The sequence below is a fragment of the Juglans regia genome, chromosome 2 (genome assembly GCF_001411555.2).
Source record: "Juglans regia cultivar Chandler chromosome 2, Walnut 2.0, whole genome shotgun sequence".
In the NCBI taxonomy this organism is placed as follows: domain Eukaryota; kingdom Viridiplantae; phylum Streptophyta; class Magnoliopsida; order Fagales; family Juglandaceae; genus Juglans; species Juglans regia.
Genome location: NC_049902.1, coordinates 27,236,200 through 27,252,183, shown reverse-complemented (window position 1 = coordinate 27,252,183; position 15,984 = coordinate 27,236,200). Strand labels below are relative to the sequence as shown.

General features: G+C 37.4%; 1 protein-coding gene across 5 annotated transcripts in view; it reads right to left on the bottom strand.

Moving 5' to 3' along the window:
* Positions 1-6,872, bottom strand: part of LOC109003363 (ATP-dependent DNA helicase Q-like 2) — a 37,850-nt gene extending 30,978 nt beyond the window's left edge. For all 5 annotated transcript variants that reach the window (XR_004800828.1, XM_035687290.1, XM_035687292.1 and 2 more), the window contains exon 1: positions 6,607-6,872. Coding sequence is in view for 4 of the 5 variants with exons in the window: in XM_035687290.1 (XP_035543183.1) it covers positions 6,607-6,670 (64 nt within the window). In the remaining variant the exon portion in view is untranslated. The remainder of the gene's footprint in view (positions 1-6,606) is intronic.
* Positions 6,873-15,984: the final 9,112 nt, after the last annotated feature.

The following is a 15,984-nucleotide window of genomic DNA, read 5'->3' as shown; positions in this document are numbered from 1 at the left end:
CATCCAAACAAGTGTCAATTACAAACATAAGTTCTAATGCTCCCATCCTAATTAAGTGGGAGCATTAGAAACTAAAAACTCATGAAATTCCATGCCATTAAAGTCCACAGCATTAGCCCAAGTACATAGGGTCCTAAAAAATAACATTTTTAGCTCCGCTATTGATCTCTCTTTGTCTTCAAAAATCCTCTCATTGCGCTCCTTCCACAAGCACCACATAATACAGTTAGGAATCATCTTCCAAACCGCTTTGATCTGTCGCACTCCTCAAATTGAGGTCCAACAGGCCAAAGCATCCATCACAGTTTCTGGCATAACCCACGCTAAATCCATTCTGTTAAACACCGCATCCCAAATAGTCCTGGCTACCTCGCAATGTAAAAGTAAATGATCCACCGATTCACTCCCTCTTTTACACATACAACACCAGTCTGCTATGATTATGCTTCTTTTTCTCAAATTATCCGTAGTAAGAATCTTCCCCAGAGACACTGTCCACACAAAGAAAGAAGCTTTGAGAGGAGCCTTATTGCGCCAAAGCTTTCTCCATGGAAATTGTCTGTCAGGAACTTGTGTGAGTACCTTGTAAAAGGAGCTAACAGTGAAGACCCATTTCCTTGTTGGACTCCACCACAAATCATCTGTATGCTGGATATTTGGGCGACAAGAGTACAAAAGACTATAAAAATCTACAAAACTCTCCATCTCCCAGTCATGTGCTACCCGAATGAAATTGATATTCCAGTAGATGTTTCTACTTACAATTTCCATTACCTCCGCCACCATGGCATCTTTAACATTTGCAATCACAAAAAGTGTAGGAAACAAGTCTTGTAGAGTACTATTGGTACACCAAACATCCTTCCAAAATCTGATCTTTGAACATGTACCCAATTGCAATCTTGTATGTTGATGGAAAACCACCCATCCTCTTCTAATGTGTTTCCATAGCCCCCTTCCAGCGGCCCCTCGAACTTCTCTAGTACACCAACCCCCCTCAAGACCACCGTATTTGTTCTCAATCACAGTCTTCCATAAGGCAGCCGGTTCCTTGATATACCGCCACAACCATTTGCCAAGTAATGCCCGATTGAACATCCTCAAATTTCTAATACCCAAACCACCATTGGAGATAGGACGACACACAATTTCCCACTTGACTAAATGGAATTTGAACTCTTCACCTAGACCCCCCCACAAAAAGTCTCTTTGTAACTTCTCAAGACGACCAGCTACACTTGTCGGTATAGGGAATAAGGATAAGAAGTAAGTGGGTAGATTAGAAAGCGTACTTTTAATAAGCGTAATCCGGCCCCCTTTTGACAAATACATTCTCTTCCAACCTGCCAATCTTCTCTCTACTTTTTCAATCACAGTATCCCAAATAGAAAGCACCCTCGAGGCTATACCCAATGGTAATCCCAAATAGTTCATAGGGAGAGACCCTATCTTACAACCCAGTGTACCAGCCAACACCCTCAAATTTTGAACTTCTCCAATAGGCACCAACTCAGATTTATCATAATTCACTTTTAAACCAGACACTGCTTCAAAACAAATCAACAATGCCTTCACAGCCCTCAATTGATCTAACTCGGCTTCGCACATAATAAGCGCATCATCTGCAAACAGTAAATGTGAAATGGTAGTGATACCCCTACTCGGCGATCCAATCTGAAAACCACTAATATAACCATTAGTCACTAAGGCTGAAATCATCCTGCTTAGTACCTCCATAACAATAACAAAAAGTAATGGAGATAATGGATCCCCTTGTCTCAAGCCACGAGAGCTCGGGAAGAAACCCTCTGGACTGCCGTTGATTAACACAAAGAATCTTGCCGTGGAAATACATCATCTGATCCATGACCTCCATTTTTCTCCAAATCCACACCTACCCAATAGATATAGAAGAAAATCTTAATTAACATGATCATATGCCTTCTCCATATCTAGCTTGCACATAAGCCCTGAGCTGCCAACCTTCAATCGACTGTCCAGACACTCGTTAGCAATTAGAGCCGCATCAAGTATTTGTCTACCCTTCACAAAGGCATTTTGGGGCTTAGTAACAATCTGTCCCAAGACCCCACTCAGACGGTTAGCGAGTACTTTAGCAATGATCTTGTATGTACCATTCACTAGACTAATAGGCCGAAAATCGAAAATCTCAAAAACCCCTACCTTTTTAAGGATTCAAGCAAGAAAAGTGGTATTGAGGCTTTTCTCAAATTTACCTATCGAGAAAAGCTCCTGAAACACCTTCATAAGATCCCCCTTTATCACCTCCCAACATTCTTGGTAAAAACCCATGGAGAAACCATCAGGGCCGGGAGCATTGCCTTTTGCCATTTTCTTTACTACATCATAGACCTCTTCCTCTTCGAAAGCCCTTTTCATCCTTGCGTCATACTCTCTAAGCAATTCATTGATATTTTATTATGGAAGTGCAATCTCGATCAGGGTCATCCTTGTAATATTGATAATGTATTGGGTCTCCACCTTTTTCTTCGTTGGTGTTTTGTTAATGGAGCAAGAATACTGAAGTGATTACTGTAAGTTTCAAGATTATGATGGGTCAATATGTAGAAGTGGTGATTGAATCCAAATATTTTATCTTTTCAAAACTTGGAGATGGTGGTGTGCGAGTAACAGAGAGAAGATGGAAAACAGAGCACTCGGTGGAGCTGGGTTACTCTTCAATCCAGTGGCTTGTGAAGGTACTTGAGGAGTGCTTAAGCAAGGGGAAGAAGGAGGTTTATTCGGCAACACGGAATGGATTCTGCAGTATTATTGCACAACGATATGTTAATAGGAGAGGGAGATTTATTGAAATATCAGAGTATAATCAGGGAGGGAGGAGAAATGTTATCTGTATTCCTGAGGGTGAAAACGGAGGGGGATGGAGGAAGATGAGGGAGATGCTGAGAGAGAAAGGGATGGATGGCTCAAAAATGGGTGGTTTGTATGGAGGAGGGTGGCGGAGTCTCGGTACTGGGGCACTGAGACATAAAGATTGGTCGTATAAGGAGGCTTTGTCCGTGAATGTTAACCAACGTGATGGTGGCGCGAACTTCCGCGATGGCGGTGTGAACCTGCGTGAAGATGGTGCGAGAGCTGCAGGTAGAGGACAACGGCCATGGCAGCGGGAAGTAACGTTGCATCCAAATGGTGTGTCGAGCCATGCTGTGTGTCAGGAGTCGTGGGAAGTCAGAAGGAGATTGACGGAAATGCAGGGACAGCTGCGTTCACTGCAGAGGGATATGGCTGTAATAGTGGAGTTTGCCGGGTCATTTGAGGCAATGGAGGACACGGGGGTTATAAAAAGGAAATACAAAGTTATGGACCATGGGCCGGGTAACACTCAGAACAAGGCCCAACAGAAAATAAAAAAAGGAAGGGCTGGGCTGTGTGGAGAAAGAAGAGTGGGCCGTCGCGGCCCAAAATCAATCTTAGCAGCCCGCCCGTATTCTCAACTCGGGCTGATGGGGCAGGGCCTTCTAGGCCTTTTGGACAGAAGCTCGATGGGCCTGGGCCGTCCCAGCCCAGGACACATTCAGGACTCGGGTCAGATCAACCCGTTTCGTCGGACGCGAGCCCTAGCCAACTTCCACCCGAGCTGCGCAGCCTCGGGTTTGTGCCGGATAGCAAACCGACGGCGTTGGGTCAGCCGACAGTAACACAGACGATGCCGACGGTGGCAGAGGATGTCGCCGATGAGGTGACACCGGCGTTCTGCGCGCAACGGGCGTTGGTGGGTTTCAAGGATCATTTTTCTCCGCCAAACATGGGACAGAAACCGCCGATGAAGGGAGGTGGGGTGTTCTCGACTCTGGTGGACCTATCTATGAGACATTTGGAGGAGTTTGAAGTGGCTGAGGAGGAGAATGATTCGGATGATTTGATGCACTCCGTGGAGGATGAATTTTTCATCCCTGAGGCTTGCGGTTTTGAGGAGCTTTCGGTAGGGGGTGGGTTTCAGGATAACAAAGTGGGGAATCCAATCCCATTGAACTATTATTTTCCAGATCAAGTCTCAGATTGGGAAATACACAAAGCAAAGGAAATTCAAAATGTGGTAGGGATAGTTTGTGACGGTATGAGGAGCAGTTCATAGCTTTGTTAACTGCTATGGAAGCTGGACATCGCCAAAATAAGAAGGGGGAATCGAAGAAAAGCCGGGAATTGAAAAGATTGATGTGGTCGATGAATTTGGAAGGTGGTTCTAGTAGGAATAGGGCAAAAGGGAATGGGCTGACTGTTTCCCAATGAAGCCCAAGATTGTTTCTTGGAATATTCGGGGCCTCAACGTGGTAGAGAAACGTCTTCGGATTAGGCATTTAATTCGTGAGTGGAAAGCGGACATTGTGTGCCTACAGGAGACAAAACTGAAAATGATCAGCAGGAAGATTGTGAGGAGTTTATGGAGCAACATGTATGTCAACTGGGTTTATTTAGCCTCTTCAGGGGCATCGGGAGGAATTGTGGTGATGTGGGATAAGAGAGTGGTGGAGAAAGTGGAGGAATATATAGGGAGATATTTGATAGCTTGGGCATTTAAATGTGTTTCAAATGGTTTTTCGTGGGCATTTGCAGGCGTGTATTGGCCTAATCAAGATATAGACAGAAGCATGTTGTGGGATGAGCTTGTAGGGGTGTATAGTTGGTGGGAGCTCCCTTGGTGCATTGGAGGGGATTTCAATGTGGTTCGTTTTCAAAGTGAATGTTCTGGAAGTAGAAGATTGAGACCAGCAAGTTTGGAGTTCTCTGAGTGTATTTTTGACTTGAATTTGATCGACCTTCCACTTGTTGGGGGTGTAGCAACTTGGTCAAATAATCAAACTTGGTCCCGTTTGGATCGTTTTTTAATTTCACCTGAGCTGGAAAGTCATTTTCCTGATATCTGGCAAACACGTTTGGTACGCTTAGCTTCAGATCATTGGCCAATTTTGCTTGATTGTGGAGGTATTCGTAGTGGTAAAAGGTATTTTAAGTTTGAGAATATATGGTTGAAGTCTGAAGGTTTTGTGGATAGGGTCAAACAATGGTGGAGTTCGTATCATCTCGAAGGTACACCCAGCTACATTTTTGCAAATAAATTGAAAGCGTTAAAAAGAGACCTAAAGGTGTGGAACCAACATACTTTCGGCAATGTAAAAGATAATAAAAATACCAAGTGGGAGGAAATACAGGAGTTAGAAAGACTACAAGAAGGGAGACCACTTACTGAGGAGGAACAAGTACATAAAACTATGCTGGTTGCAGATCTTGAGAGAATAATTCTACAAGAAGAGATGTTGTGGCGCCAGAAATCAAGAGCCCTTTGGCTAAAGGAATGGGATAGGAGCACAAAGTTTTTCTATAAAATTGTAAATTCTCATAGAAGAAATAATACCATTGAGATGCTGAAAATTGAAGGGATCAAGTGTAGAGAAGAAGAGGCAATAAAAGACCACGTGGTAAATTTCTTTGGAGAGCTTCTTACTGAACAAGTGGGGTGGAGGGTCTAAGTTGTCTCCATATAAAATGGGCCCAGATGCAGACTTGGACTGTTTAGTCCTAATCTCAATTCTTCACAATCCAGACAAGGCCTAAAGCCATTTCATGATAGAAGCAAAACTATAAAAAGTTTCAAAGTTTCATCTATTGTAAAGGGGGGAAATAAAAGAGATCGGCCCATAGCATCCAAGTTGACTCTTGTTCTTATTGTTCTTTTTCCTTCATCTTCTTTTACATAACGAGTATTTTTTTTTTTTACATGCAAATAGTTGTGAGTTGATCATTTGCCACAGATGAAATACAGAATGGATGTGGATATTTAGCTCAAATACGATTACAGTCTAAGTGGCCCCAAAAGAAGTAATCCTTAAGAAGGATTTATGAACATCCAAGCAAAATTTTGAAAAATAATCAAGCAATGAAAATTTTCAGTAGCTAAGTACTTCCAATTATTCATCACACATCCATTCCTTATAGTTATATCGAATTGTAAATTCTAATCCTAGCAACTCGTTTGCATTTAATTATCTTCTTCTTCTTTTTCATAATTTGTTATACCTTCTCCATTTCTTTTTAGTAAGGCGGCCAGCTGGTAGTCGCTGAAATTCTCACTGGAAAACGTAATCCTAGAACCTCGTTTTTTTTTCCTTACTTATAAAAAAAACGTTATGTTTCACCATATTAACTTTCACAAATTTTGCATATATCCATAAATGTGTCTTTTAAGTTTGAAGAGTTCTTTTCCAAAAGAAAAAAATTATTGTACACATAGAGCCAACGGTACGATGAAATCACGTTCTTTTTTGTCCTACAAGTTAATTTTGCTGTAACTAGTAAACAGCATTCCTGATATCTTGAAAGGGGAAATCTACAGGATAATCATTAACAGGAAACTAAGGTTCAGCAACATACTCTTATATAAAAAATAATAATAATAATAATAATAAATAGAGCAGCATACTAGGATGCAACAAAAAGAAAGAGGAAAATTGGAAAGCAACTGCAAAAAAGTAGTTAACGCAAGAGAGAAAATAAAGAATATATAATCTGATAATCTGAGAGAGAGAGAGAGAGAGAGAGAGAGAGGTAGAGAGAAATGAAAGGAACCTTGGACGTCTTGAATCTCAACCTCTACGTGAAGCAGCTCCTCGAGTATCAACTGGGTTTCCATTCCCGGGGGCAAATGGCAACCCTAGCCTACGATCGCGTGATAAATATCCGAAGGGTATGTCAGTATGAGCCTTCGGAAATTCGTTTTTCGTCGTCTAAAAAGAGAACGGGGGATGTGTGCTTGATCACCGAGCGAGCCGTTATGAGCGCGCTAATGCATTTGGGAGTCGAGACAAGTTTGGGTTAGATGCTTGGAACTTGGAAACAATTTTCGCCTCGCCTCCTCTCATTTTCTTCCTAAATTTTATTTAAAAACAAATAATTTTAAATTAATTATTATAATTTTTTCAAATTAATCATTATAACTTTTTCAAACTTTTAAACAAAAACTAATTTCAAATCTCAAAACAAAAATTATATTAAAAAATTACATTCTAACAATATTTTAATTTTATAATATTTTTTATTCAACTTTTTTTTCTCTTTTTTTAAAATCTAATAAATACTTAATTCAAATTATCTCACTACTATTAACAAATAATCTTAACACTATTCACAAAATCTGAATGTCATCTTATTTTCTGAGCATCAAAAATAAGAGAAGTTTGGGTCAAACTCTTTTATTAAAATAAATAGGAAAAATAATTTTTTAATAAAAAAATTCAAAAATTACAAAAACAGAAGATTAAAAAAATATAATTTTAGAAACTTTCTTTTATTATAAACATTCACTTTTCTATTTCTTTCAAAGAATTATGTTTTTTTAAAATATTAAGGTTGATATGTGTCCGATTGAGATTGAGTCACGTATTTTATTTAATACGAGCCTACAACTCGCACAATGTATAGATTATTATGTATGTTGTATATGATATAGATCTAGAGAGAGATAAAATTTTATGGTGAAGAAAATCCAAATGGTTTATAGGGCGGTTTAATTTGACAAAACAATATAAAGGTTGAAATAGTGCATTTTGGTAGAGTCTTGAAACGGTTTATATATTTATATGTAAGAAATGAAATGAAACTTAAAAGTTACAACAATTTATAATGAAACATTTTTTTTAAAAGGATTATCTCTCAATAAACATAACACTTCAAGATTCTATTTTTTATTCCAATTATTGCCAACAATAGTCTACTTTTACGGATAAAATGTCATGTCGGAGTCATATGACTTCTCTAATTTCACAAAGAATTTTTTTTTTAATAAAAAGAGAAGAGGACAGAGAAAATCATTAACTCTAACAATGATTTTATAATGAAGGGGGGTGAGGAAGCTTGTGCTAGGCGAATAAAACATTTGGGACCCTGTGCAATTGCCTGATAAAGATGAAAAAAAGTAAGAAAAACAAGAGTTGTATTAACTTAAGATAATAGAATAAGCAATTCAAAGACTGTACATGCAAAGAATGTTGTCAATTGTGTGGTCCTCTCTCTCAATGGTGAACGACGCAGCAGCGTTGATTATATTTGTGTCCCTCTAGTACGACACCCTAAAAATTAAAACTTAAAAGAAACCAAGGAAATGAGGGTCAGAAAGAGGGGGGTTTAGAGATAAATCTTTGTAGAGTGATACTTTTTGGTGCCTTGAGGGACGACGAAACGTTCATAGCAGTCGGGACCGTTCATATATTTTCTTCTTCTTCTTCTACTGCTGCTTCTGCTCTATTAACGCTCTCTCACAGAACTAAAGTCATATGCTTCTGCTATGCTACACCATATTGAATGATGCCTTTCATTCAATATTTGACGTCTATCTTAAAAATGGTATGGAAATTTTAGAAGTCATACCTTAGAAACCTTGAACCGTTGAACTGGTTGGGTGTGTATATCAAGTAGCTTGGCAAGCAATCAAGAAGTCATACGCTTGGCAAGAGAATTAAACCTAAAGGCACATAAATTTTAAGGACTTGCCAAGTTTTAATACCGAGGTCCTATAAACGCAAAAGATCATAACATGAACCACAGTCCTTAACCGTTTCGTAGCGGTCACCTTGAACTGTTTGCCAGAAAGTTACAAACGTTGGTTTAATAACTTAATAAAACGTTTAATACCTTTCATGCCTAGAAAATCTAATACCGATTTGACGTCTAAGCGAAATCAGATTCGTCTAAGCATAAGCAGTGCTCTAAATTATCTAAACGATTGACGTTTGAGAGTTGAACCGATTGGGAGTCTACTTAAATTCCTTATCATGAAAGGATTATGTCCTATTTTTTTTAAATAAATGATTATGTCTTTTAATAAGCCATTTCTATTCTTTTTTTTATTATTTAATGAAACTTCTTAAATATGTAAGATTATAAAATAAAAGCGCCCACGAGTGTAGATTTGATGGATGGGCTTGGGCACCAGAAGAGACGCGAGATGTGGGAATGGGCGGTGTTGGGGTCTCCCTTTGGACTCACCACTTGTCTTTCCATCTCTCTTTTCGCACTCGTCGATGCCACATGTTTATAGGTCACCTTTTCTTTTCACTTGGTGCAAGTTTCTCTTTGCACCATTTCATTTCCAAATTTCCTAGTATGAATGACAAGTCAGCAATTAAAAACTTAATTTTTATATAATTAAATAGATTAATGTTGATGGACGGAAAAATTAATAAAATAAATTATTTCTATGTAACACATACCAAGCCATGCTATTCCTTAAAAAAATCAACTATGGACCTAATCCTAGATCAGCCATATGCCCATAGCAGATGGTAGATCAAATTTACCTATAAATTATATATCTATCTCTATTATATAAGTGTCTATCTAATTGGTATAGTGTTTTTTCTTGTCTTCCTATTAGATTTTCTTGTTTTCGTTAACTCCGGCCGTTAACTTCTGACCAACATGTTCGGTAAATAAATTTTTGGGACTTTGTGTCTACATCTGTCAAAACCAGTGTAGTTGGCATATATAAGTGGTCGGGTAAATAAATTTTTGGGACTCTGTGTCAACAGAATCACTTATATCTTTTTCAAAGATTATATGGCATTCACAGCTAATTCAAGTTAATACATGGAAAGCATATTTGGGAGCAAATGCATATCTTTCATCTGTAAGAAAATATTGTCCATTAACATTAAGTTTCTTTATTTTATGTGTTTTAATACATGCCAATTGTCCATACATAACTACTCTCTTCAACTTTGTCCACTCCTTTTAAGATCCGACTATAAAGATTTTGCCACGTAACCTTATTTTTATTGATCTTGATGGTTAGAATGGGATAACAATGTTATTTGTCATTTTCTCTATATTTGATAGATAGCACAAGGTATCAATTTTATTAATGCTTTGTGTAAATTATAAAACAACCTATTAGAGGGTGTAAAACGTGTTTTACTTTTGTACAAAAAACACGTTTTAAATCCTCAACCGTAGAGAGAGAGAGGAAACAAGTATCTACAGCGTATTCCATGGTCATATATTGAAAAAGAAGAGATTTTTCAAATATGATAGATACAGTTTTAGAATGTACAAGTCATGCATACTTATTTTGAAAAAAAAATGAGGTCTACTATTAGAAAATTGATTTTTTCATGTGCATCGAAAATTTATTCTTGTTTTAAAGGGAGTAAGTGAAACTTACGCATCCTAAAATTGTAAATATCATTTATCTTTTCAAGTATCGCCCGTGAGGTATATATGCTCTTATTTCTGATATTTTTTCTGTCTAGAATCATTTTGAACTATGAAGATGTGAATGTAAATTTTATTTTTTACGCAATCAGTACACCGTTAATACTATGCTAAATTTATAATAGATCTCACTATAAGTGGCGTGTTAAGATACCGATTTATGTATAGCAAAACTCTTTTTAATAAGAACAAAAACAATGAAGTAGCTAGGCTATATAAATACCATAATGTCCATAAGAATGGCAACTCCACTCCATCTACGGTGCATTCAGCCACTTTCCACAACAGTTGCTCAGCCATAAACCAACTCCACTAAACAAAGAGAGAGTGGCAAGCATGGAGGCTCACAGAGAGACCTACAGTGAAGAGTAAAACATATGAAAAATAATGCAAAAGAGGAGAAAAGAAGGCTCGAATTTGCAGCAAAATAGTAACAAGATCATAAAGATTAAAATGCAAGCTATTACCATACGAAAAAAGAGGTGGAGAGCTGCGGCACAACCAGATTTGTAGATGAAATCGAAAAATCTTCTCAAAGCATGGGTAGAGGGAAAAAGAAATGGAAATGCAATGGCGTTTTTCACAAGAAAATGCAAGGGCGTTTTTCACAAGCTTGAACTCGAAATACTAAGGGAACGACGGAGAGAGAGTGGCGAGCATGGAGGCTCAACTATGCTCACAGTTTGGGGTTAAAACAGGGCACAGGTTGGGGCCAAAAAACAGAGCATGGGATGGGGAGAAATGGAGGTGAGGGCAAGTGGTGGTTCTCACTGTGGAGCGGGGGCATGGAGGAGAAATGGCGGAGAGGGAGAGAGAGCTGAGCAAGGAGACTCACGGATAAGGCCTGCAATAGAGAAAAATAGAGGAAACCGAGAAGAGGAAGAAAAAGGAAGACAGTGGCGCGCATGAGAAGAAGACAAGAAGAAGAAAACCCTAAGGGCTGGCCAAAACGGCGCCATTTGAGTAAGAAAGGGTTGGGTTGAAAACAAGCACACTGGCTGGGCTTCACAAAGCCAAACGGGCTGGGCCCAAAACAGAGAAAAATCACTAAAAACAAGCCCTATCCGAAAAATACAGGCCAAATAAAATAAAAAGACACAAAAAAAAAAGACAAATAAAAACATTACAGCTAAAAATTAATAAAATAAAACAATAAAGCCCAACAATGAAATAAATTAAAATAGAAAGCAATTTAAATACTAAACAATAATTAATATCAAGAAACCACGTCAAAATAAATTTCATAATTTCATTATCATAAAATAATACAACGAAAATTACTTTCAATTTAAAACAAGAGAACCAATATTACTAATAAATAAAATAATTATTTAATTAAAACATACAAAAATACCAGATATCACAAAAGAAGCGATTATGTTGGGGTAGGGATGGGCAACAAACAAATTTTTGCTGCACGTGTGCTATCAAGACTTAAAGTGCGGATCGTAATAGTTAATTTATTTGTTAAAATTCCTTTGTAATATTCTATTAATTATATTATTTGTATAAAAGTTGAAGTAATGTCTTCTAAGCTATACATGTCGTCACTTATTTTTACAAGTTTTGTAAAAAAATATATTATTTTTGTAAAACAACTGTTTGATCTAATTAGGCAAATGTGCTTTTGCACGTTGCTTTGACCTTGTATATATATATATATATATATATATGACTAAATCTATTCATCATATTTTTTTTATCATCCTCTCATCATCTCATGATGTGGCATTAGATGATAGGTTTATAAATGAAATATAATAAATAGTTTCCAATTATCTAATATCACATCAGAGGATGGTGAGAGGATAATGAGAATTGAGATGATGAGTAACATTACTCTATATATATATTTACAAAAACTCAAAATTTTTAAATAAAGTTGTAAATATAATATAAAGAACATATTTTATTAAAACCAAGTGGTTTTTTAACAAACTCAAGTTGCTTAAATAATAAACCAACTGTTCACAAACATAAATTGTAACCTTTGCTAAACTCAAGAGTAAAGTTGCTCTTCAAGTGGATATTTAGGGTTTATTTGGGAAGTGAAATGATTTCATCTCATTTCAAAATTTTTTATAATTTCCTTCTTAAACATTACTAAAACACAAATATTTTTTAATTTCAAATTTTCAACTTTTTTATCTAAGAGTTTTGCCATACATCAGTCATTATTCACCCCCACACCTAACATGTTTTTTTTATATGTCAGACCCATCACCTTCAAACTCTCTCTCTCTCTCTCTCTCCCCCCCAAGCTTTCCTCGGCCTCTCTCTCTCCCCAAGCTCTATCTCTTCGACCCCTCTCTCTCTCTTCAAGCTCTTTCTCCTCGGCCTCTCTCTCTCTCATCAAGCTCTCCTCATCCTTTCTCTCTCCTCAAGCTCTCTCTCTTCGACCTCATCAAGCTCTCTCTCTCTTCGAGACCTCTCTCTTTCTCTCTCCTCAAGCTCTTTTCGGCCTCTCTCTCTGTTCAAAATAGAGGGATTGGGGCAAGAACCAATTCACTTGTTAATGAATCCAGTTTGCCACATATGATGTGGGGTGTAGGGTAATGAATAGTAATTGATGAGAAGATTTATTCTTCATCTAATTATTACATAATCATTACAACTTTTCCAAACTTTCAAATAAAACATAAAAAAATATATAATTTTTTTTTAAATTTCAAAACAAAAATTATATTATAACAATGAGTTTTTTATTTATTTTATTTTTTAAAAAAATTGTAAAATCTTTTTGGTTTTATTCTTCTTAAACTAATTAAATTTTTCTACTCATTATCTATATATCACATATTTGGTAAGAGAAAAAAAATAAAAAAAATAAAAGTGTGATGTATGAGGATAATTAATAGAATTTTTCATTCACAAAATTTTAATCTCATCTCACTTCTCAAACAAACCTAAAATGGCTTACCTAGTCATTATTAGCTAACTCTTAACTCTTGTAGATACATGAATGTAGTAAAATGCATTTCATGTATTTGATGGATGACCATTAGAATTCTTACCCATTTATGTGTTCTTAGTTACCATGTTCATATATCTCATTGATTCATGTATTGCCATTTTTTAAGTTCATGTATCTATTTAATATCACGTATCCTCTCATGCCTATAAAATAGAGTCTTGAGGAGCATTTATTGTAAACACAACAAAAAAGTTTAGAGAAATAACATTGAGTTCCTAAAAAACTAGTTTCGTATATTGTGGTCATTCAGTTCTTTTGTTACTTTTCTTTAGTTTTACAATACATTATCAGCACAAGATTCTAGCCAACTATTGTGTTATTTTGATTTGGCAAGATATTTACGTAACATTTTTTGAAGTATTGTAAGTTTCTCTTCTATAAATATTAATATATGCTTATTACAATATAAAGCATTTTATAAAGTCTTAATATTATCTGTGTGATATTATATAGAGTATAATTTTATCATATCAATGCAATAAAAATTCTTATTTTCTATGTATGAGTTCATTTTAAATATTTCTTTTTCATATTTAATATGTTTGTAGATCATGTCAAATCTTACAAAACTCAAATTTGTTGTCCTCGATATTTCTGGCAACAATTATTTATCATGCATCATTGATGCTAATATTCATTTTGATGAATGAATCTTAAAAATATTATTAACAAAGGAAACGAAGCATCCCTGAAGGATCACTCAAAACTAATAATTTTATTGAAAATTGAGTACCTCTCAATAAAAGATCCATTGATTCTAAGGGATAATTTAAGGGAATGATACGTGTACTGGAAGACTGTAATCCTCTCAAAAGTTCGTTATGATTTGATGCACCTTAAGTTGCACAATTGAGATTGTGTAGAGAGAAAAACCACTAAGACATGTTTGAAATGAAACATATAACATATTTATGTCTCGAACGTGCTCCTGCATCAGCAATATCGAGTACGAAAGTTCACTAAGTATTCTGAACTAATATCTTATTTACTAGTAATTGAACAAAACAAAAAGTTATTAATAAAAAATCAGCAGTCTCGTCCAATAAGTTATATTTCATTCCCTGAAGTGAATGTAATCTCATTTCATCACACTAAAAGAAACTGTGGTCATGGACATGGTAGAAAACAAAAATATCGAAATCAATAAGAGCGTACTAAAAGTTTTTCATAAAGAAATGTTACATACCATCAGAAATGGAACCACACTGCGATAAAGTAAGATGAAAACAAAGGCTTGCAGAATAAACCTATAAAGAAATATGTAAATAAAAATATTAAATACCCTCAAGTCACAGTCCCCTTATTGTTTCCCTAGTTACATCTTCTTTTGCCTCGACGGGCGATGTGAGGGCAGACGAGACCCTCACATGGGCATAACAAACGCTCTCACTGCATTTCTATGGGGCACTTTTGAAACCCGCCCCCAGTCTACGGACATCGCTACGCCGCCCAAGGTTGACATAGAAACAATTGCTTCCTTAGATGGTGTGGAGATAGGCGGTTAAGGGTTTCAAAGGGACCTCAAGTCGTTCCTGGTGTCCTCTAGCACATGGTCTTGCATCCTCTTCAAGCTCTATATGTAATTGTACGACCAAGCTTGGTCTTGGACAAACGGTGCCTTCCCAATTGGGCATTCAGGTGAGGGACCATGTCATTCACTTTTGCTAAGTCCCTCTTCAAATGCTTGATGAGAATGTTATTGGCAGTTAACCAGCGTTCCATCTTAGCCAACTCTGTTATCGCCTTGTCCGCTTAAGTCTTCTCTGTGAACACATCGACACAGGCCAAGCGACCTTAACCTCCAAGTCCTTCACCTATTGTGACTTAGAGTCGAGGGATTTCTTTTTCTTTTTCAGTGACTTGGAGTGGATCTCATATTGGTCATTGAGCCAATTGTTGGAGTCGCGTAGCTTCTTCAATTGAGAGTTCTTCTCTTGCAGCCCCCGAACAACCTCATTCAACTTCTCTAGCTCCGCCGTTTAGAGATCCAGCAACTCTTGTAGGGTATCCTACGCCTACCCATGAAGCACGACCTTGAGCCTGTGCTGCCCGGCCTCCTCCTGTGACTTAGTGAGGTCAGATTTAAGTGTGGTCTTCTGCCGATGAAATTGGGCCATTCTCTTCTGCCTCCACTGACGATAGAGTACATCCTGTGCATGGGCCTCCTCCAACCTCTCATTCTCCTCCCTTTTCCTCTTGGCGTGTCGCAGGGTAAGCTGGCCATGGAGTGGAATGTATGGTTCTATTCCTCTAGAGATCTTTGGCCATCCACAATGAGCACCGCATGTCACAAAAGCAAAGTAAAGTCAAGACCGAGCAAGCCAAGATGAACTAAGGGGAAAGAAAATGGTGAGAGAAAATAGTGCACCAAAACATACCCTAGAAAAAAAGTCGTTGAGCGAGTTGGCCATCTCTTGGATGGACTCCTCACACGCCCTCCCCGATCTTGACTGATAAGGGGAACAAAGGGAATCCAAGGCCGGACCCCTTACTCCTCGAGACAATGGAGGGTCTCGACACCTGCCTTTGTCGTGGGTTCAAATCTCACAGATAATGCCACTGTTAACATCGTGTTTTGTATGCCTGAACAACGTTCTAGCAACTCGGGCCAAGATCTTCACCTATGAACACAAAGGAGAAGGTGGGCTCTGGGTGGTTTGGGGAACCTCTGATGCTTAAGTTAGTCTTACGTGTTTTTCAAGCCGAAAGGCTTGGACATGTAGCAGTATAACCCTCTATCCGTAATGAATTATGTTTTCTCCTTA